The sequence below is a fragment of the Piliocolobus tephrosceles genome, chromosome 1 (genome assembly GCF_002776525.5).
Source record: "Piliocolobus tephrosceles isolate RC106 chromosome 1, ASM277652v3, whole genome shotgun sequence".
In the NCBI taxonomy this organism is placed as follows: Eukaryota; Metazoa; Chordata; class Mammalia; order Primates; family Cercopithecidae; genus Piliocolobus; species Piliocolobus tephrosceles.
The window spans coordinates 133,312,648-133,335,316 of NC_045434.1; the positions used below are offsets into that span (position 1 = coordinate 133,312,648).

The 22,669-nt window shown below is 36.7% G+C and overlaps 1 protein-coding gene across 5 annotated transcripts in view; it reads right to left on the minus strand.

Annotated features, from left to right (window-relative positions):
* Positions 1–22,669, minus strand: part of PKN2 (protein kinase N2) — a 162,391-nt gene that overhangs the window by 45,109 nt on the left and 94,613 nt on the right. For 3 of the 5 annotated variants that reach the window (XM_023208189.2, XM_023208172.2, XM_023208204.2), the window contains exons 4-7: positions 14,648–14,765; positions 13,854–13,999; positions 13,545–13,758; positions 314–499 (exon numbers count right to left, since the gene is read on the minus strand). In XM_023208189.2, coding sequence (XP_023063957.1) covers positions 314–499; positions 13,545–13,758; positions 13,854–13,999; positions 14,648–14,765 — 664 coding nt within the window. The remainder of the gene's footprint in view (positions 1–313; positions 500–13,544; positions 13,759–13,853; positions 14,000–14,647; positions 14,766–22,669) is intronic. The other 2 variants (XM_023208195.2, XM_023208180.2) reach the window with 1 other exon arrangement.

Consider the following 22,669-nt stretch of genomic DNA (forward strand, 5'->3'; position numbering starts at 1 on the left):
GAAGGACCAGTCTCATAGCTTCTGTACACCTTCAGTTTGGCATAAGAGTGATGCTCAATAGTTCATTTTTCCAAAAGAACTGATGTTATTTGTCATTCAGTTTTCTAATGTATTTTTAACAAAATAGAATTTGTTGCCTTTTTGTTTCCTGTCATCAAAGATTTTAATATTTTAAAAATAAATTATAAAAACCATAATTTTAAAGTGTTTTGTCCAACTTGAACACTTCATATTCTTCTCTATCCCCATTCAGAAATCCCTTCTATAAGCACTTTAGTTTGTTACATGATTTTTAAAAATCTGGTTACTGAACTGGACAAGTCATCGGTTTTTAGAAGATTTCGACTACTTCCACTTTTACTTTTACTCGTTCTGCTCATGAAAGATGATCTGGTTTCACTTGGACTCCAACCAGGCAGTGCAACTGATGTTGCTTTTGACCGTCCAGGGACATTCTCTAGGATATCTTGGCAGCCCATAAGACGAACTTCCAAAGTACCTGTTAGCATACATAAATATCAAATAAGAACATCAATCCTTAATCCATGGAATCCTTAATCTAAATCTGTTACCTATTCAAAAAAAGAAAAAAAAAAATCTGGTAACAAAAACTCTTCTCCCAGAGGATTTGTGAGGTAGTTATCATCTTTCCTATTTTAATTAGAGAAACCATTACAAATTCCTTAGACAATTAGAATAAATTTTATAGAAAAGAACAGCACCTTCTGGCTGTGCACGGTAGCTCTCTTGCCTATAATCCTAGCACTTCGGGAGGCCGAAGTGGGTGGACTGCCTGAATTTAGGAGTTTGAGACCAGCCTGGGCAACATGGTTAAGACTCTGTCTCTACTAAAAATACAAAAAATAGCTGGATGCGGCAGTGTGCGCCTGTAGTCCCAGCTACCCGGAAGGCTGAGGCACGAGAAGTGCCTGAACCCAGGAGGCAGAGGTTGCAGTGAGCCAAGATTACGCCACTGTATTCCACCAAGACTCTCTCTCCAAAAAAAAAAAAAAAAAAAAAAAAAAGGAACAGCATCTCCCAAAAGCTGTCTGTCTGTAGGGCACAAAACAAAACAAGTTCCATAAACTATGTTGGTAGAGGTATGGCAGGAGAAACATAAAGCTAAATAATATGCCATTAAAATGGCACATGAAAATTGGAAATAAGGAAGTCTCACTATGTGAAAAGGAACTACGTTTAATAGTTAACATAGTTAACACAGAAAAGAACTTTACAAGGTTTTTGATTAACTAAATAAATTTGTGTTCTATTTGATGTAAAATGACATTATCTTTCCATTCTGTTAGTTTAATTAGCCAAAAAATTATGGGTTGTAATTAAGCATAAAATAACTTCAATTTATTAGGCAAAAAAATACTAAAGATGTTCAAAATGAAAACGCAGAACTATGAGTTAGGTCCTCTGGATATATGGCTTTGTCATTATTTGGGCTAGACACAATATACTAGAATTTAAATAATGCTTCAGTATTAACATTTTAGATACTGTACACTAAATAACATTTTAGGAGGAGTATTTCTGGTAAAAGTTGTCCCATTAATTTAAATAACTACGTAATTTTACTTGAAGTTTTAAATTGTTTTTAGTAATACTGAAGTACTTATATATTTCTGTCCAGGTAAGTAACAAAGCTTCCCAATCCAAAATACCAAAAAAAAAAAAAAAAAAATTCAGACAAAATATATGAAAAAAAGGGTTAAAGACACTGGACATCAGGCAATGAAGAATAGTGATCCCCGAGAGACAGGAAACAAATGAGATAAGCCCTAAGATTGCTCCACCTTACTGTCTTAAGAGTTTCTAGGACACAGCGCAGGGAGGGGGGAAACTCAGGGGAGCCAAGTTGAAGAAACAGAAATGAGAGTACAAGGAAACCAAAGCAGCTAGAGTTCACAAGGCAGAATAAAGGAGAGAGCTGTTCATAGAAAGAACTCCTGAGATGGTCAGAGGGTTTTCAAGTATTCATCAAAGTACTAATCAGTTGGCCGGGCACGGTGGCTCATGCCTGCAATCCCAGCACTTTGGGAGGCTGAGGCGGGCGGATCATGAGGTCAGGAGATCGAGACCATCCTGGCTAACACGGTGAAACTCCGTCTCTACTAAAAATACAAAAAATTAGCCGGGCGTGGTGGTGTGTGCCTGTAGTCCCAGCTACTTGGAGGCTGAGGCAGGAGAATGGTGTGAACCCGGGAGGTGGAGCTTGCAGTGAGCCGAGATGCGCCACTGCACTCCAGCCTGGGCGACAAAGCGAGACTCCATCTCAAAAAAAAAAAAAGTACTAATCAGCACCTGCCTATGAAGAAAATATCTGAGGCAGGGTAAAGAACCAACTGAAAAAGTTAGAAAGAACAATACTCAGTGCATAAAGGCAGGAATAGTGTTTGCTACCACCAACCAGGCTTGAAAATCTCAACTCATGAGGTACTGAAGAAAATATCCAAAAGAGTCTTGCCCTAGCAGTAGAGAATAATTACCCCTAAACTAAATGATTTCACATAACAAATCTTTAAAGCAGTACCCAAAAGGGCCATATTGTTTCCAAGTAACTGTGTCCTAGTACAAAGATCAAGAATATTTATAGAAATACAAAAATATTCAGCATCTAACAAGGGAAAATTCAAAATGTCTGCCATTTACTCAAAGATTACCAGCTGTATTTGTTTTCTATGGTTGCGTTACAAATTATTACAAGCTTAGTGGCTTAACTGACATAAATGTTAGGATTAAAAGGCAAGGACATCAAAACAGTCAATCTACTGAAAATGTGGCAGAGACACATGGAAGAAATGAAAAAGACCTAAACCAAATCTCTAGTGATTAAAAAATGGCAATATCTGAGATTAAAAAAAAATACACTGGATGGGACTGCAGGCAGATTAAACATTGCAAAAGAAAGATTATTGTTCTTGAAGACATAGCAAAGAAATGATCAAAAATAGAAGACACTAAGTAAAGATGGGAATAAAAAAAGAACAGAGCATATATTAACTGTGAGTTTAATTTCAAGTGGCCATATGTGTGTAATTGAAATTTCTCATGAAGAGAGAGCAGAAAGAATTGGAGATACAAGATGTATTAGAAAAAAAAAAAGGCCATGAATTCTCCACATTTGATGAAAACTATAAACCCAAGAAGTATCCAAGAAGTTCAATGAACACTAAAAAAAGAAACAGAAGCAAGCCATACTAAAGCACACCATAATCCAATTTCTCCAAACCAGTCGTGAACAAAAAACACTAAAAGTAGCCAGAAAAAATCATGTTACATAGAGAGGAACAAAGATTAAGATGGCAGGAGATCTCTTATGCAAAACAATGAAAGCAAGACCATACACTTAACATATGTATAGTTTTTGTATGTCAATTATTCCTCAATAAAACTGCCCTATAAACTGGATACTGATGATGGTGAAACAGGCATATATATTTACTAAAAAAAGATACTTTGTATATTTAAAATGAGTGAATTCTATGGTATGTAAACTATATCTCAATAAGGCTATTAACATTGGGAGGTGGAGTGTCAATAATGTTTTGTTAGACTGTGGAAATCTTATCTTATTCTATAGTGATAACACATTAAGTAGAATATCATTTTGAGTTCAAAAAATTTGTTGTGTTTCTTGTTTTGTTGTTGTTAAACTGGCAAATTTAGCTAATTTCCACTGCAAATGCTCAGCTGTAAAATGCATCCTGGGGAAACTGAAAACATCTGGCTACTACTTCAAACTATGGTAGCTTATTAAATATTTTAGTAATTGCAATATATCAGAACGTGACAATGCTCAACACCTGCTTTCATTTAGGAAAAAATATCTAGAGGGAGTTCTTTATTAAACATCTAGAAGTTTCTTTATGAGGTGACACAATTGCATATACACACATTAGAAATAGTTTAAAACTACATTCATAAAGCACAATATGAAATTTTTAAAACAAGCAAATCCAAGAAGTAAATGTTGGTATTCGGAAGTAATAACTATGAATTGCATGAGAACAAGTAAATGCTTTAACATTTTTCTTTCAGCTTTCTGGAAAACTATTTTATACCTATTTCACTAATTTGGTATTTCATCATGGTATGATTAGGCAACTTTTTAAAAATTCTTAGAAATATCCTCTTATAAAAACTAGTGAATTTCTCAAAACGTGAAGCAAAAAAAAAAAAAAAAAAATCAACTTTACCTTATTTGAAGTAGCAAATTTCAGTAGTATAATCACGCAACCACAAAAGAAACTGGAGTATGAGATGAACCACAAATAATAGCATGCAGTGAAAACTTCAGAACAGCAAATGCTCTTACTATTCATCCATGTTCATCTTTTGTCATGTGTAGTCTTCTATTAATGTCAGTACTACTTCTCTCCCTAGTCACTTACAATTTAGTTTATGGTCCAGTAGAAGCTTAAAGAATTTTTTTTTAAATGTCTTAAGAATTGAGCGAGACTCCGTCTCAAAAAAAAAAAAAAAATACTTCTTTTTTGGTTGGTGACTTATTTAACTTTGAGTAAAGTTTAGTAATGGAATGACAAACAGGGGAAGAAGGAACTGAAAAGAGGGAACAGGAGACTAGAAAAGGAAAACAATTCCAGTCAGCTCCAGCTGAGTTTCTAAAATGTGACTTTATTACTTTTCTAGAAATATGGTTAATTTCCAAATATTTCACAACCATATTTTAATCAATGGATCATTCAGAAGTGCTTGAGTATCAACAATGTGTTCAGCATTGCGCCAAAAGGTGGTGAAACTTAGTAGACAATAAGTACAGTCCTTGCCTGAAGTATAGTCCCTGCCTAATTGTCAGATACTATTTACCAAGTACTTGTCGAATGTATCAAATATCCTGTGCTGGAGGCGAGGATATTATGTAGGTAGATGACAAGGTCTTTGTTCTTTACAGGTCTATATTCCAGTTTTGATTTAAAAATACATATAAGAAGAAGAAGAATACTAAGGTAAAGACATTTAAGCAGTGTAGAGGAGGCACCGGGCACAAACCAGTTTATGACAGAAGATTCATGGTAGGAGTTACACAGATATGACTGGAAAGGTAAATAGGTATCAAATATGAAAGAATTAGATCAGAGGTTCCCAAGCTTTCTCAGTTCATGGTGCCCTAATGTTTTAAACTATTTTTTAACTGTGTCCCTAGGCCAAAAGATATATCTAATAGTTCTGTTTATTAAACAGTTAGGTCCAAACATAGGATATGATTGCTTTCCTAACAAATTAATAGCTATTTGAAAAAAAATACATATAACTAAAAGAACAAGCATTTTCATTTCATTCTTAAGCAAGATTACTTCCTTTTGGAAACTGTATAACTTCTAAAGCTTTGGAATCAGTTTGGAAACTACCACACTGATTTCCTATTCCACACTGATTTCACACAGCACTTTAAAAAAACCAAAATCACAGCAATCGAGGAAAACCCAGCTTCATAAATACAAGACACCATTGAAAGGAATGTAGCTCCACCTAACGCTGACACTGTAACTACCTTGAGCTAGTAGTCTGAATGATGACTATAGGAAGTGCAGTTAATACTGTGCTTCCCTCAAAAACTTAAAATATCCTGATGTGGCCCTGTGAATTCACTTTGGTATCCCAGATTGCCTCAGATTTAAGCACTCAATTTGTGAACTGCACCTTTAGACTGATCCTAATTAGTGGCAACAGCGAAATTTAACTGTAAATTTGTCCTTCGTGTTTTGATGTATAAGTTTGACACAGAATAAAACTGAATAATTAGATACTCTTAACAACCAGAATGTGATAGTATGCTATGCAATATTGAAGAACACTTTCATAACTTCAAAATTTTTAAGGTTTGTTGACATTAATATTCATAAGAAATTTAAAGGATTTTGAAAAGTCATGTAACAAAAATATGTCATATTCACATGGCCCATAAAAAAGAGGCCTTTGTGGGTGATGTCAGAGAAAATCATGGAGTAAGAAAGTCCTCACGTGGTACAGATCAGATCACATAGCATCTAGTATTTAAGATGGACATAATTGCAGAATAAAGTATATTCCTTTAATAAATCTGGCCTTGTGAAATTGTTTTTTAAAAAGATATATGTAATGAATCCTAAAAAAAAAAAAGCACAAAGACAGTCTCTTTACAGAAATAGAAAAAGAAACTAACAGAAACTTTCAGAATTGAGTTTATCAGAACTCTGGAAAACATTCAAAGGTTTACCACAAATAAGCAAATGTTTAATCAAAATCCAAAAAGCAAGGGACACGCCGGAGAGCTCTGTGGAGTTTTCACTTACCTTTGCCTCATCCCTCTCTTAACTCCCAATAGCTTGGGGGCAGTACTGAAGATGGCAGCCTGCTGTAAGGAGGGAGCAGAGATCTTTTTCTCAAATAATTGTGGTCACCTGCTTTGACCTGTCTGAGGGCTCCTTAAAATACTAACACCAACAGCTTGCCATTATTTCACATAACTAGAAAATCTTTGGCTGGGCGCGGTGGCTCATGCCTGTAATCCCAGCACTTCAGGGGGCCAAGGCGGGTGGATCACGAGGTCAGGAGATCGAGACCATCCTGGCTAACAAGGTGAAAGCCCGTCTCTACTAAAAATACAAAAAATTAGCCGGGCATGGTGGTGGGCACCTGTAGTCCCAGCTACTCTGGAGGCTGAGGTAGGAAAATGGCGTGAACCTGGGAGGCGGAGCTTTCAGTGAGCCGAGATCGTGCCACTGCACTCCAGCCTGGGCAGCAGAGCAAGACTTCGTCTCAAAAAAAAAAGAAAGAAAATCTTTGAAGGCAGAGAAACAGCTAAGTGGAGGGCATCTGTCAAAAACAATGGAAGGCAAATGAACCAGTCTCTGCAAACTAAGGAAAAAAGAAGATCAGTTGGGGTAAACAATAGAAAAGCCAAAGAACCTGGGAGCAACAGCTAGCAGAGGAAATGCTTTGGAGAATAAAAGACTTTGCAATGCTTGTACATATTATTGGGAAACTAGAAGGCTAGGTGCAAGCAAGAGGCATCCTCGGAAGAGATCTGAGAACACCCTAAGCTCTCACCTATGATTCACTCTCAAGCTCTGCACAAAGCAAATGCAGAGTTGTACAGTGTCTGAGTGAGTGCTCAAGCACAGGGCCCAGCTGCAAAGACTGGGCAATCTTTTCTTCTTCAGGAATTAAAGGAAATGTCTGTTGAAACACCCGATGACCACTATACAGTAAGCCAAAAAGTATCTGAGACAGGTCTCAATTTAGAAGTTTATTTTGCCAAGATTAAGGACATACATGACACAGTCTCAGTAGGCCTGACAATACGTGCCCGAGGTGGTCGGGTTACAGCTTGGTTTTATACATTTTAGGGAGACATAAGGCATCTATCAATACATGTAAAATGTACATTAGTTGGGTCCAGAAAAGAGGGACAACTCAAAGTGGGGATTTTCAGGTCACAGGTGGACTCAAAGATTTTCTGATTGGCAATTGATAGAAAGCCTTTATCTAAAGACCTGGAATCAATACAAGGGAGTATTGCAAGAGTGCAGTTAAGATAAGGGGTTGTGGAGACCCAGGCTCTCATTTTGTAGATGAAACCTCCAGACAGCAGGCTTCAGAAAGAAGAGACTGTAAATGTTTCTTATCTACTGAAAAAGTCTGTTCTGTCAGTCTTAAGGTCTCTGTTTTGATGTTAATGCTAGTCTGCTATGCCTGAATTCCAAAGGGAGGAAGGCATAATGAGGCATGTCCAACCACCCATTCCCAGCATGACCTGAACTAATGTTTCAGGTTTACTTTAGAATGCCTTTGGCTGAGAGGAGGGGTCTATGCGTTCGGTTGGGTGGCTTAGAATTTTATTTTGGTTTACAATGTATTAATGAAATAAACACCTCAGGGATAATACATGAGAAAGAATACAGTCTCTACAAAACAGATTATAAAAGTTGCTAAGCGAACAAGTACATTCAATATATAGCAGAAAAACGAAATCTTTGGGAGTAGAATGTGATTTGTGAGTAAGTATACCAGGGAAAGGAAGTACTTGAATTATGAAGCAAGCACAGTAACAGAATATGGTCAGTTCACAGAAAAAAGAAATTAACAGAAACTGTCCCTGGGGAAGCCAAGATGTTGGACTTACTAAATTAAGTTGTTCAAAAATCTAAAAGAAACCACGGACAAATGCTAGGGGAAACAAGAAAAGTGATGTGTCAACAAGTAAGAGAACATCAATACAGAAAAAAAAAATTATAAAAAAGAACCAAACAGAAATTCTGGAATTGAAAAGTATAATGACAAAAATGAAAATATTTACTAGAGAGGTTCGATACAAGATTTGAGCAGGCAGAAGAAAAAGTGAGCCAACTTGAAGGCAGATCAATTGAACTTGTCTAGTCTTAAGAGCAGAAAGAAAAAATAATGAAGAAAATCAGAGTCTAAGAGAAATACCATAAAGCACACCAATGTAGGCAAAAATCAAAATCTCAGAAGGAGAAGAAAGAATATTTGAAGAAATGATTGGAAACTTCCCAAATCTGAAGACAGACACGAACCCACACATCAAGCTCAAAGAATCTAAGCAGAATTCAAAAACATCCACTCTAAGACACATTATAATTAAACTGTGAAAAAACAAAGAAAATCTTGAAAGCAACAAGACAAAAATAACTCATCATTTACAAGGGATCCTCAGTAACATTAACGGTTGATTTCTCATCACAAAGCATAAAGGCCTGGAGGGAGCAGGAAGACTTTTTTTGTTTGAGACGGAGTTTCACTCTGTCACCCAGGCTGGAATGCAGTGGCAAGACCCGGCTCACTGCAACCTCCACCTCCCGGGTTCAAACGATTCTCCTCCCTCAGCCTCCTGTGTAGCTGGGATTAAAGGCATATGCCATGATGCCTGGCTAATTTTTGCATTCTTACTATAGATGGGGTTTCACCATGCTGGCCAGGCTAGTTTCAAACTCCTGACCTAAAGTGATCCACCCGTCTCGGCCTCCCAAAGTGCTGGGATTATAGGTGTGAGCCACTGTGCCCAGTTGGACATTTTTTTAAGTGCTGGAAAAAAACCAAAATTGCCAGCCAAGAATTCTATATATATAGCAAACTATCATTCAAAAAAGAAAAAAAATAAAAAGGTTCCTAGGTAACAAAAGCTAAGGACCCACCCATAAGAAATGCTAAAAAAGCCTTTTAGATTGAAATGAAGGATGTGGGAGGAGAAGGCGGGGGTCAGGAAGGGGAGGGAGGGAAGGGAGGCAGGGAGGGGAGGGAGGCAGGGAGGGAAGAGAGGCAGGGAGGGAGGGAGGGACGGAGGGGAGAAAGGAAGAAAGGAAGACAAATGCAGGTAAAATTAACTACATAAGTAAATATAGAAGCCAGTATTTTTTTTTTTTTTTTGAGATGGAGTCTTGCTCTGCCGCCCAGGCTGGAGTGCAGTGGCGCGATCTTGACTTACTGCAAGCTCCGTCTCCTGGGTTCACGCCATTCTCCCGCCTCAGCCTCTGGAGTAGCTAGGACTACAGGTGCCCGCCACCATGCCTGGCTAATTTTTCTTTTTTTGTATTTTTAGTAGAGACGGGGTTTCACCGTGTTAACCAGGATGGTCTCGATCTCCTGACCTCATGATCTGCCCACCTTGGCCTCCCAAAGTGCTGGGATTACAGATGTGAGCCACTGCGTCCGGCCAGAAGCCAGTATTTCTATATTTTAAGTAACTCTTCTTTTTGTTTCCTTTATGATTTAAAAGACTAATGCATAAAACAATATTTATAGCCTATGTTAATGGGTATATGGTGCATAAAGACAGTTTGTGATCATATATAACAAGGGCACAGTGAAGGAGTTTTGTAGGCTACTAAAGATAAGATTATAATAAATTTAGGACATTAGTTATAATCACTGGGGTAATCACTAAGAAAATAATAAACCTGCACACAGATGTTTATAACAGCTTTATACATAACTGCCAAAACCTAGAAGCAACCAAGAAGTCCTTCAGTAAATGAAAGAATAAATAAATTATGGCACATACACACAATAGAATATTATTCAGCACAAAACCAAAAATGAGCTATCAAACCATGGAAAGACATGGAGGAAACTTAAATGCATATTACTAAGTGAAAGAAACCAATGTGAAAAGGCTACATACTGTAAGATTCCAACTATATGACCATTCTGGAAAAGGCAAAAACTACAGAGGCAGTAAGGTGAGTGGTTGTGAGGAGTTAAAGATTTAGTGAAAGACCAGGCATAGTAGCTCATGCCTGTAATCCCAGTACTTTGGGAGGCCAAGGCGGACAGATCACTTGAGCCCAGGAGTTGAAGACCAGCCTGGGCAACACAGAGAAACCCCGTCTCTACAAAAAAAATAAACTGAGTGTGGTGGTGTGCACCTGTACTCCCAGCTACTAGGGAGGCTGAGGTAGGAGAAAAAATATATATATATTTATCTCAGAAAAGGGAGCAAGAAGAGAATAAGAAAAATAGAGTAGAAGCTGGGCATAGTGACTCACGCCTGTAATCCCAACACTTTGGGAGTCTGAGGTGGGAAGATTGCTTGAGGTTGGGAGTTTGAGACTAGCCTGAGCAACACGGTAAGACCCTACTCCTAGCAAAAAATTAAAAATTAGCTAGGTGTGGTGGCATGTTCCTGTACTCCTAGCTACTCAGGAGGTTGAGGCAGGAGGACTGCTTGAGCCCAGATGTTTGAGGTTACAGTGAGCTATGATCACACCACTGTACTCTAGCCTTGGCAACAGACAGAGATCCTGTCTCGAAAATAAATAAATAAAAATGGAGTAGAAAAATTCAATTAAAACCAAAAGAAGGTAGTACTAGAACTCAGAGAAAAAAAGATAAACACTTGCAAAAAAACAAAAACAAAACCAAAAACCAAAAAACCTGCAAAATGCCAGAAGCCCTTTTGTTGTATAATAATTTGGCTGGTTTTTGTCCCTGGTTTCTGGAAGACAGCCTCTAAGTCTAAACCTCTGGAATATCCCCCAGTGATAGGAGTGCCTTTGTTATTCATAGTGGATACCTCAGACCACACCTGATAAGGTGACTCATGGTTGGCCTGTAGACAGTTTCAGGATGGGGGACTGGCCATGCCAGACAGAATGATCATATCTTTAGGAGGTGAAGGCTTTAAGCCACATATCAATCAGCCTGACCTCCTGACCTAGGGAGGGGCACAACTCTGGAGACTGAATTCAATCATGTGGCCAATGATTCACTCAATCATACCTATGTAACAAAGCCCCAGTGAAAATTCTGCACACCCAATGCTCAAGTGAACTTCCTGATCACTGACAGACACTGATGTGTTAGGAGGGTGATATATCCTAAGGACTCATAAGGTTTGTGTTTGAGATCCTCTAAGATCTTCCCCTTTATGTTTATTTTCTTTTCGCTGCAGTGAGCCATGAAGATCCTAATTTGTATCCTTTATAATAAAAATGTAATCCTAAGTATAGTGTTTCCCTGAGTTCTATGATTTGTTCCAGCAAATTACTGAGCTGAGATGCTAGTAGAAATTCTGGAATCTGTAGATAGTTGGTCAGGAGTGCATGTGGCCTTGGAAACTCTAAGTTTGCTGCTTGCTTATGAAGTGATGGCAGTTTTGTGGGGGACTGTGCTATAAACCTATTAAATTTAACCTACCTCTCAGTAGTTACCACCAGGATTATTACATCCTATTGGTAATTACTTTAAATGTTTCTCTCTTTCTTTCTTTCTTTCTTAGAGATGGAGTTTTGCTCGGTCACCCAGGCTGGAGTGCAGTGGTAGAATCACAACTCACTGTAGCCTCAAACTTCTGGGCTCATGTAATTCTCCTGCCTCTGCCTCCCAAGAAGCTGAAACTACAGGTGCATGCAACCTCACCTGGATAATTGTCTTAAACTATTAAACAGCAGACACTGGTCAGATGCGGTGGCTCACACCAGTAATCCCAGCACTTTGGGATGCCAAGACAGGCAGATCACTCGAGGCCAGGAGTTTGAGACCAGTGTGGCCATGATGGTGAAATCCCATCTCTACTAAAAATACAAAAACTAGCCAGGTGCAGTAGCACATGCCTGTAATCTCAGCTGCTCGGGAGGCTGAGGTACAAGAATTGCTTGAACCTGGGAGTGGGAGGCTATAACGACAGAGTGAGACTGTTTCAATAAAAATGAATTAAAAAAAAAAAAAAGCACAGACTGACAGAATGGATCTTATAAAACAGGACACAATAATATATAATCTAAAAGAGACTCATTTGAACCCAAAGACAAAACCAAAACAAAGTAGGGGTAGTTGTTCTAAAATCAGACAAAACAGACTTTAAATTAAATATTATTACAGGAGAGAAAGAAGGACATTATAAAGGAGTTAAGGTAAAGGTAAAGGAGTCAATCCATCTAGAAGATATAGAAATTGTAAACATACATGACCTAGCAACAGAGCCCACAAATATAGGAAACAAAAATTTACATAACTGAAGGGAGAAACAGAGACGGTTCTACAGAAACAGTTAGACATATTACCATACTTCCAATAATGGACCTATTAGAACATGATCAAAGAAGAATGAAAGAAAAATAACTATTGGTGAGGATCTGGAGATACTGAAACCCACTTTATACATTACTGTTAGAAGTTATAAAATAATGTAAATGTTGTGAAGAACAGTTTGACAGTTCCTCAAAATCTTAGATATAGCTACCATATGACCTAGCAATTATACTCCTAGGAACCCCCAAATTGAAAACAGATGTTCAAGCAAAAACCTGCACATAAATGTTCATAGCAGCACTACTCACAACAGTCAAAAGGTAGAAAGAACCCATATGCTCTGACAAACAGGTCAATCAAATATGGTATGCAGGTTGAGTATTCCATATCTGAAATGCTTGGGACCAGAAGTATCTCAGATTTTGGAATGTTTATATTATATTATACTTACCGATTAAGCATCCCTAATCTGGAAATCTGAAATCCCAAATCCAAAATGCTCCAATGAGAATTTCCTTGGACATGACCTTTGAGCATCATGTTGGGCGCACAAAAAGTTTTGAATTTTGGAATATTCCCACAAATGGAATACCATTCAGACATTAAAAGTAAGTGAAGCACTCATACATAACATGAATGCACCTTGAAAACAATATGCTAAGTAAAAGAAGCCAGGCAAAAAAGGTCACAAATTATATAATTTCTATCATATGAAATATCTAGAATAAACAAATCTGTAGAGACAATTAGTAGTTGCTGGCAGCTGGGAGGAAGGGGGATGAGGAGTGACTGCTTAACTGGTATGCGTTTCCTTTTGGAGTGATGCAAATGCTTTGAAACTAGGTAGTGGTGATGGTCACACAATATTGCGAATATACTAAATGCTTCCAAATTGAATAACATTAAAATGGTTAATACAACAAATTTTATTCTATGTGTATCTTATCATAATTGAAAAAAATCTATGCACAAGTTTTTCAATTATTAAATCAGAACCAGTTATAGACAAAAATACACACAAAAAACAACGGATATACACTACATACCTGTTAATGCTGCTGGTTTGGATAGTGTACTATATTGATTTTGTGTAGATATCATACTTTGACGTGGACTTAGTGTTGGTGATGCAACAAGTGAAAGTTCTTCAATAATAATACTGCTTTTGGGATGATTCTTGGGGAGTTCATTTAATCTCTGCTCTAATGAATACTTTAAAAGGTCCAACTTCTGACTTGATTCGTTAAATCTTGCTTGAGCCTTGCACAGGGAAAAGACAATTGTTGTCACTTAAATAATCACGTACTTTGAATAATGTATTTATTAAACCAAATAAAAATTTTATTTAGAATTACTTCTGAAAGTGCTTTTCTGTCTGTTACTTTTCCTGAGCCAAGTAATTTCATTACATTCTTTGCACCTTCTGCTACTGCAAACTCTATCCTAAAATGATGCCTTAATTCTTCCATCCGAAGTTCAAGAGGACTTATCACAGGTTTCGCTAGAAGGGAAAAAAAAATTTTTAATTGCACCATTTATTTGACTTTCCAATTTGCAGTGATTAAAATCATGAAAAGAAATGAATTCCCGTAACATCACAATAATTTAGTCCTTACATCAATAAACACTGAAATAAAAGTATTTGATATGATATTGAAATTCAGTCTTTCATTTTTGTCATTATACATCTAAATTACAAATCTGAAAAAAAGATTTTAGAGGTGAAAGATATCCAAATATTGTAACACTGGGAGACTACAAGTTTCTACTCCTACTCTTCGCAACTAGCTGTAAAGATTTGTTCTGGAATTAAAAATAAATAAATAAAACAAAACAAAAAAACCCAAAAGAAAACAAAGTCATACTCTTAAACAGGTAACAGATTGTTTTAAAAATACAGACTGATTGTAAGTATTTGATAATCTATTTAAATGAAGAGATACATTCTAGATCAATATCTTCTTGAAATATAAGGGCCAAATATCTAAAAGCATCTATCCAAGTGAAGAGTCTAAAACTCAAGATTAAAAAAAAAAAGACAGTAATAATAATGCTTCCTCCCCCTTAACTTTGAACCACTGCCCTGTTCCTACATAAGATTATTTAGCACCATTATGCTCATAAGAAGGAGGACAATTTATTCCATCACCATTATCAAAAGCCAATTCATTAGTCTGGACTGCCTGAAGAATCTGCATTCGTATGACTTCTATTTTTGTCTTGCTATCCTGGAGCAGTTGCTGAGCTGTTCCATGGAGTTTCCGATCCTATTAAAAAAAAAGTTTGCAAAATTAAGCAAATAAAGGGGAAAATGAAACATTTTCATATCTTCTAAACAGATCAAGTGATATATCAGCCAGTGAAAAACAGTTAAAATAATGCTGTTAGTGCTATAATATATCTTATTGATACATTTACCAAAAAAGGGCCATAAAACTTACAGGGTGATAATTGTGAAAAACAACTCCATTAGTTAAGACAGTTTGGGAGAGAAGTAAATCTTATTATGGCTGTGTTTTTAAAATTTATTTTTATTGTATATACTTGCAGTGTACATGATGTTTTGGTATGCATACATACAGTGAAATGATTATTACAGTCAAACAAATTTACTGATCTATCACCTTCTACAGTTACCCCTTTCAGGTGTATATGTATTACGTGTACCTAAAATCTACTCTCTTAGCATATTTTCGGTATATAATATTAACTGTAGTTCATGCTATATATTAGATCTCGGGACTTATTCATCCTACCTAACTCTAAATATGTACCTTTTGACCTACTTCTCCCCATTTCTTCTTCCTCCCTATTGCTGGTAACTGTATTCTATGGTGTTTCTATTTATTCAGTTCTTTTTTTTGGATTCCACAGGGAAGTGAGATCATACAGTATTTTTCTTCCTGTGTCTGGCTTATTTCACTTTGCATAATGTCCTCTGGGCTCACCCATGTTGTCATATATGGCAGTATTCCCTTTTTCAAGGCTGAACAATATTTCATTATGTATATACAAATATATATATACACACACAGCACAATCCATTTATCTGCTAACAGATACTGTAGGTTTGAATCTTGTTACTATTTTTTAGAAAATCAAAATCCAAATTCACATTTGTAATTTTCTTATTTTTGCTATACACAAAAAATACAGAATTTTTCTTTACTATGATCAATAACTCTAAGATTCAGAAACATAGTATGAAATGAATGCCTCCATGATTAAACCTAAAATAGAAACCTAATCAGATAGCATTTGTGTTCCAATTAATTACGTTAAGAGAGGTAGAAAACAGCATTTGTCAACCCTGGTGACAATCAGAAAGGTCCCTAGAAAGACTTTAATGTCAAAAAATGAGACCTTCTTAATAAAGCTGGAGAATAGACTTCTGTCATCTCTTAAAATTTCAAAAAAAGCTCTGAATTAAGTGAAATTACGTTAATGCCTGATACAGTTTGGTGTTTGTCCCTCCAAATCTCATTTTGAAATGTAAGTCCTCAGTGTCTGAATCGAGGCCTACTCGGAGGTATTTGGGTCACAGGGACAGATCCCTCATGAATTGCTTGGTGCCACCCTCACAGTATGAGTATGTTCTCATTCTATGAGTTCTCGTTGATTGTTGAGCTGTTTGTTCAAAAGAGCCTGGCACTTCCTCCTCTCTCTCTTGCTCCCTCTCACCAGGTGACACATTGGCTGCCCTTCATCTTCCATCATGACTGTAAGCTTCCTGAGGCCCTCAACAGAAGCACATGCCAGCACCATCCTTCTTGTACAGTCTGCAGTACCGTGAGCCAAAAATAAACCTTTTTCTTTACAAATTACTCAGTCTCAGATATTCCCTTACAGTAACACAAATGAACCAATGCAATAGCATACCATTGCTTAGTTCCAGTAACACTGAATGTGAGTGACAGAAGGAACTGTATGCCAAATAATGACCTACTCAAAGATGTTCATGTCCTAAGCCTCAGTTAGCTTACATGGCAAAGGAGATTTAAGGTAGCAAATGGAATTAAGGTTGTTAATCATTTGACCTTAAAATACAGAGACTGTCCTTGATTATCCAGATAGGCCCAATGTAATCACAAGGGTCCTTAAATGTAGAAAAGGGAGGAGGAAAAGGTCAGAGTGATGTGATGTGAGAAAAACTGGACCTGCTATTGTTGGCTTAGAAGAAGCCAGGAGCCAAGAAGTATAAGTAGCCTCCAGCAGCTGGAAAAAAAAGGGAAACATTCTGCCCTACATCCTCCAGAAGGGAATGCAGTCCTGCCAACACTTTGATTTAAGCTCAGTAAGATTCACTTAAGACAAAATAACTATAAAATTATAACATAATAAATTTCTGTTGTTTTATACCACTAAATTAGTGATACTTTGTTACAGCAACTATAGAAAACTAAGAAATTTTAAAAAGAAATATTAGAAGTTAATGCTACCTCCTGTTTTTAGAGTTGCATCAGTTGTTAAAGACTGGTATCCACACACACATACACACACAAATTGATTAAGCATCAAGTTAGAAAGTACTTACTCATAAGAAAGGACAAGCTTTGCATTTTATTTAAGCATCTCTATTTTTAATCACTAAGGCAATCAGTACTAATTTGGAAATAAAATAGCACACAATCAACCGGTATCCTCCTGGAGATTCATGTCTCTTAGAACCCAAGAGACATGCTTGATGACGGCAGTATTATTTCAATAAATCAAACACACACTATTTGACAATGAATAAAGAAGAAAAAGATTGGAGATAAGGGGAATAAAAGTGAGCTGAGATATACTCTGCTGAATACCAAACTCAGGTTAATATACCATGGAGGAAAAAAAATTGCATATTTATGACATTTAAAAATTTTTCTTCTATTTCTTTCATATTCCCAAAGTCAGTCATTTAGAAAATAGCTTCTGGCCAGACTGCTGCATAATGACATTTAGGTCAACAATGGAATACATACACCTATGTTTAGACATATTTAGATATGCAAGTACTTACCATTGCGTTACAATTGCCTACAGTATTCAGTATAGTTACATGCTGTTACTACAGCCTAAGTGCAATAGGCTATACCATATAGTCTAGTACCTTCTAGAATTGTGTAAGTACACTCTATGATATCCACACAATGATGAAATCACCCACTGATGCTTTTTTCAGAAAGTATCCCTGTTGTACTGCAATGCATGACTGAATTTCTTTGAGATCAGACTAGAGTAAAAGTATTCCAAAGCTCATAATTTAATGGGACAACCGTATTTTGCAGTCAGACAGACTTGAGCCCAAATCTTATTATACATAAACTTGGACAAATTACCTATTTTCTGAAAACCTCAGGTTTCTTGCATAAACTATGTAAATTGTGATACTATTCTCTTCAATATAAAACTTTTATTAGCATTAAACTAAAATTATCTTGCCTAGCACATAATTGGCATTAAAATGTTCTCTTTAGGACAATAAAAATAATGATTAAGTGTCTTGAAGTTCTAATGTAAAAGTATAAATATTAAGTAAACCATATAATATTACCCTCTTCAATTAAGCTACTTCTTTTATTATTTTATTGTCATGCAAAATGACAGTAGTTCCATCATTTTACTTCTTTGGAAATACTCCTTTCTTCACTATTTCAATCCAATAAGCAAGAAACAGCACTTGTATTTTATTTTAAAAATTGGTGAATTTTCCTACAGAAATTTCTGGAGGATCTGCAGGATGTCAAAATATGATGAAACTTTTAAAATGGACTTTGGATATTATCTATCACAGGCAATACATAGTTATCACATATCAGTTTTACGTTTTCAGGCATTCAACGGAATTTTTATTGAGCACATAATACGTACAAGGGAAGAGATGAGGCTGGAGTACATGAACTGGTTTATATATTGGAGAAATCTGACTTATGTTGATAAAAACTTTGGGAAAGTTTTTACATATATAAGGTTGAACTACATGAAAATGCCAATGTCTGACTGATTTTGAACTAAAAAAACAGCAATTTTATATGGCTCAACCTAATAGACTAAAGTAATGAACTATTAGTAATTGGCACTCTATAATGCTGGTAATTATATTTGGAATAAATATTTTACAATTATAAGAATAACTAAACATTTATACTATTTTCAAATTATATGTTTTTTATTTTACAAAAAAATAACATTTTGTTTTGCAAGCTACAATGGGACATTACAACACATTATATCACACAGAAAACTTTCAAATAAGCCAATCACTGTTCTTATTAGTACCATCTAGGTAATAAACAGGCCAATCATTCTTATTTTTTCATCATGTATTTATGTTAAAGCAACATATAGGAAGTAAGCCATAAATTACATGCCAGACCAGTGAAAATATAAATATTAATCAATCAGAATGTTACCCTATGAAGCTTATAATTTGCTAGAAGACATAAATGATTATTATATGCACTAGGAAGTTAAAAGTAGCTGAAGAAAATTCCCAAGAAATATGGAATCAGGCCAGGGATAGTGGCTCATACCTGTAATCCCAGCACTTTGGGAGGCTGAGGCGGGCGGATCACCTGAGGTCAGGAGTTCAAGACCCGCCTGGCAAACATGGTGAAACCCTGCCTCTAGCAAAAATACAAAAATTAGCCAGGCATGGTAGTGTCCACCTGTAATCCCAGCTACTCAGGAGGCTGAGGCACGAGAATCACTTGAACCTGAGAGGTGGAGGCTGCAGTGAGCCAAGACTGCCCCACTGCACTCCAGCCTGGGCGACAGAGTGAGACCCTGTCTCAAAAAAAAAAAAAAAAAAAAAAAAAAAAAGTGGAATCAATTGTAGTTGAGGGAATCCAGAAAGGCTTCCCGAGTCATTATAATAAATAAGTGTGGAATATGTCAAGACTGGAGATTTTCTCATGTTAAGTGCTTTTACAACAACAACAAAAACAAAAACAAACTTCCACTAAAGAACCCAAGGGTACTTTTGCAAGCAACCTGATTGTCATGGTGGTATCACATATGCATACATATGTATAGAAACATCCAAATTAATCGAAATGTATAACTAAATGTCTGCAACTTTTTTCTATATCAATTAGATCTCAAAGCTTAAACAAACAAGACTGGAGGATTGGTGGTTGGGGAGACCTGGATGGACAGTCTGGTATATCCATATGTGGAGGATTGGGGGACACTTAAAACCAATGCAAGATGCTGGTAAGAACCCCAAATTTTAATAAATACCTTGGTTTACTGCCTGAATATATGAACACGAGACATGTCTTTATTTTTATTATTTATTATTTTTTTTGAGACAAAGTCTCAAAAACTCCCAGGTTCAAGTGATTCTATAAACAGGAGACATGGCCCAGCACGGTGGCTCACGACTGTAATCTCAGCACTTTGGGAGGGCCAGGTGGGGGATCACTTGAGGTCAGGAGTTCGAGACCAGTCTGGCCAACATGGCGAAACCCCATCTCCACTAGCAATACAAAAAATTAGCCAGGCATAGTGGTGTGTGCCTATAATTCCAGGTACACAGGAAGCAGGCTGAGGGAGGAGAATCGCTTGAATTTGGGAAGGGGAGGTAGCAGTGAGCTGAGATGCACCACTGCACTTGAGTCTGGGCGAGAGAGCAAGCCTCTGTCTCAAAACAACAACAACAACAAAAAAAAAACAGCAGGCATGTCTTTAACATGTCTCATGAAGCCCCCAGAGATCATTTCAAATGATAAAAAAAACAACAACAAACAATGATGCTGCTTAAAGCCACACGACCAAATAAGAAAATGGCAAGCTATACTACTTATGTAACAGGGTAAAATAACTGCATCCCATTCCTCAGATCCTTGTGCTGACATTAAAAACATGTTAGTCATAAAAGGGATAATATGAAAATAATTACAGTACACACACATATGAAATAAGAAAAAGAACAATGTGTAAATTATGGGCCAGAGGAAGATAAATGGCCATAAATGGGCAGTGAAGCGGTATCCATTGTTTTAACAGATACTTATTGAGTATTTGTAGCAAATTACTTTAATGTAGTATTGTTTTAGGTATTGAAGATACGGTAATAACCAAGATAATGTCTCTGCCTGCATGAAATTTATATTCTAATGCTGAAAACTGATGATAAAGAAACTGATCACATAAATTGTAATTTAAGGTAGTGGTAATGCAATAAAGGGATAAGAAGAGACAGAGGTTGCTATTTATCTTAGGATAAGCAGTGAAGAGCTTGCTGAGGTGGTAGCATCCAAGTAGATGACTTAATGAAGGGAGAAAGCCACAAAAGTACTTGGGAGAATAGATACCTAGGCAAAGATATAGCAAATGCAAAAGCCCTGAGGTAAGAGTGTGGTTGCTATGATAAAGGGATAGAAAAGAAGCTAGTGTAGCTAGAGTGTAATGAGAGATGAAGGTGTTTTAGAAGATGAGATCAGAAGCTATAGGTTTTCAGAGTCAGAATAAGAATTTTGAATTTTAAGTATGAGGGAAAACCAATGGAGGGTTCTGAAGCAGGAGGGTGAAAATATCTGACAAATTTAAAAAGGACAGCTCTGATCATAACATGCACAAGGGTAATAATTTAATCATGTAGAATCCAATAACCAGAGTCCTGTTGACAATTTTTACTGCAAAACTGAATTAATCATCCCTGTCCCTAAATCTGCTCCCCCTCATGAATTCTCTATCATTGTGAAGGGCACCATAATTTATCAGTCTATCCACATAACCAATCTAAGAATAATCTTTGACTCTGCCTCCTTCCTCATATCCAAGATACCAAAAGTATGACTCTTATCTTCACTGTTTTCACTGCTGTTACAAGAGAAAGGAAGCTATTTAACCTGTACTACTGCAAAACACTACTTAAACTTACTGCCTGCATATAAGACCTTCTTTAATTAATTCTTTAAGTCTGAGGAGGATGGATGTGAACTTTTTTTTTTTTTTGAGATGGAGTTTTCCTTTTGTTGTTGCCCAGGCTGGAGTGCAATGGCACGATCTCGGCTCACCACAACCTCCACCTCCCAGGTTCAAGTGATTCTCTTGCCTCAGACTCCCAAGTAGCAGGGATTACAGGCATGCAACACCATGCCCAGTTAATTTTGTATTTTTAGTAGAGACAGGGTTTCTTTATCCATGTTAGTCAGGCTGGTCTCTAACTCCCAACCTCAGGTGATCCGCCCACCTTGGCCTCCCAAAGTGCTGGGATTACCGGCGTGAGCCACCACACCTGACCAGATGGATGTGAAATTTCTAAACTTGAAATCTGATTGTGTATTTTCCCTGCTAAAAGGAGCTCCCTGCTTTCAGCAGCTCCATCTATCTTGTAAGATAATCACAACTGCTTAATTCTGTGCAAACTACCATATAACCTGGCTTTTCTTTCAGTTACGTTATATCTCTCACTATGCCTCACCTACTTAAAACTCCACTGGTGGGGAAGGGAAAGAAGCTCTAATGGAATCACCTGGAGGACTTTTCCCAAACAAAATGAATGTCTTTCTGGAGATTCAGATTTGTTTCCCTATGGCTTTTAATTGAAAATGACTGCTAGAGTTGACAATTCTTACTATCAGAAGTACATTTTACCTACCCTCAGATATGTTAAGTAAGAAATATGCTAAGAACTTGTGCTACAGCCACACCAAATCACTTTCATTCCTTAGAATAAGCCAGGCTATTTCACAGTTCCTTACTGTGTATATACTGCATTCACCCACACCACCATCCCTAAAAAGTAATTTTTTATTAAATGCCAAATCATCTTTCAAATATCATACTAAAACTTAAAAGATTTCATTCTGGCAGTTAAATGATTATTCTCCATTGTGCTTCCAAAGTCAGTCAAACAAATCACTATTACACACTGTAACTATTTACACATGATATATCTCCTTTTAAGATGGTGGGTCTCTTAAAAGCAGGATATTATCTATTAAGTACCTAGTATGTAATAAGGACCATCTTTATTACACTTATACCCCCACAGCCTAGCATAATGGCTATCAAACTTTTAACTAAATCCTTAAAGAATAAATTAATATTCCACATAATTACAATTTATAATTTTCCCTAATCTAAAACGATGTACTCTGACCCTTTGAGAAGTGTAAAGATGAAAAATAAAAACAGTTAAGGTGGAATCTAGGCAGAAATAACTGGCAGGCCTATCTCAGAG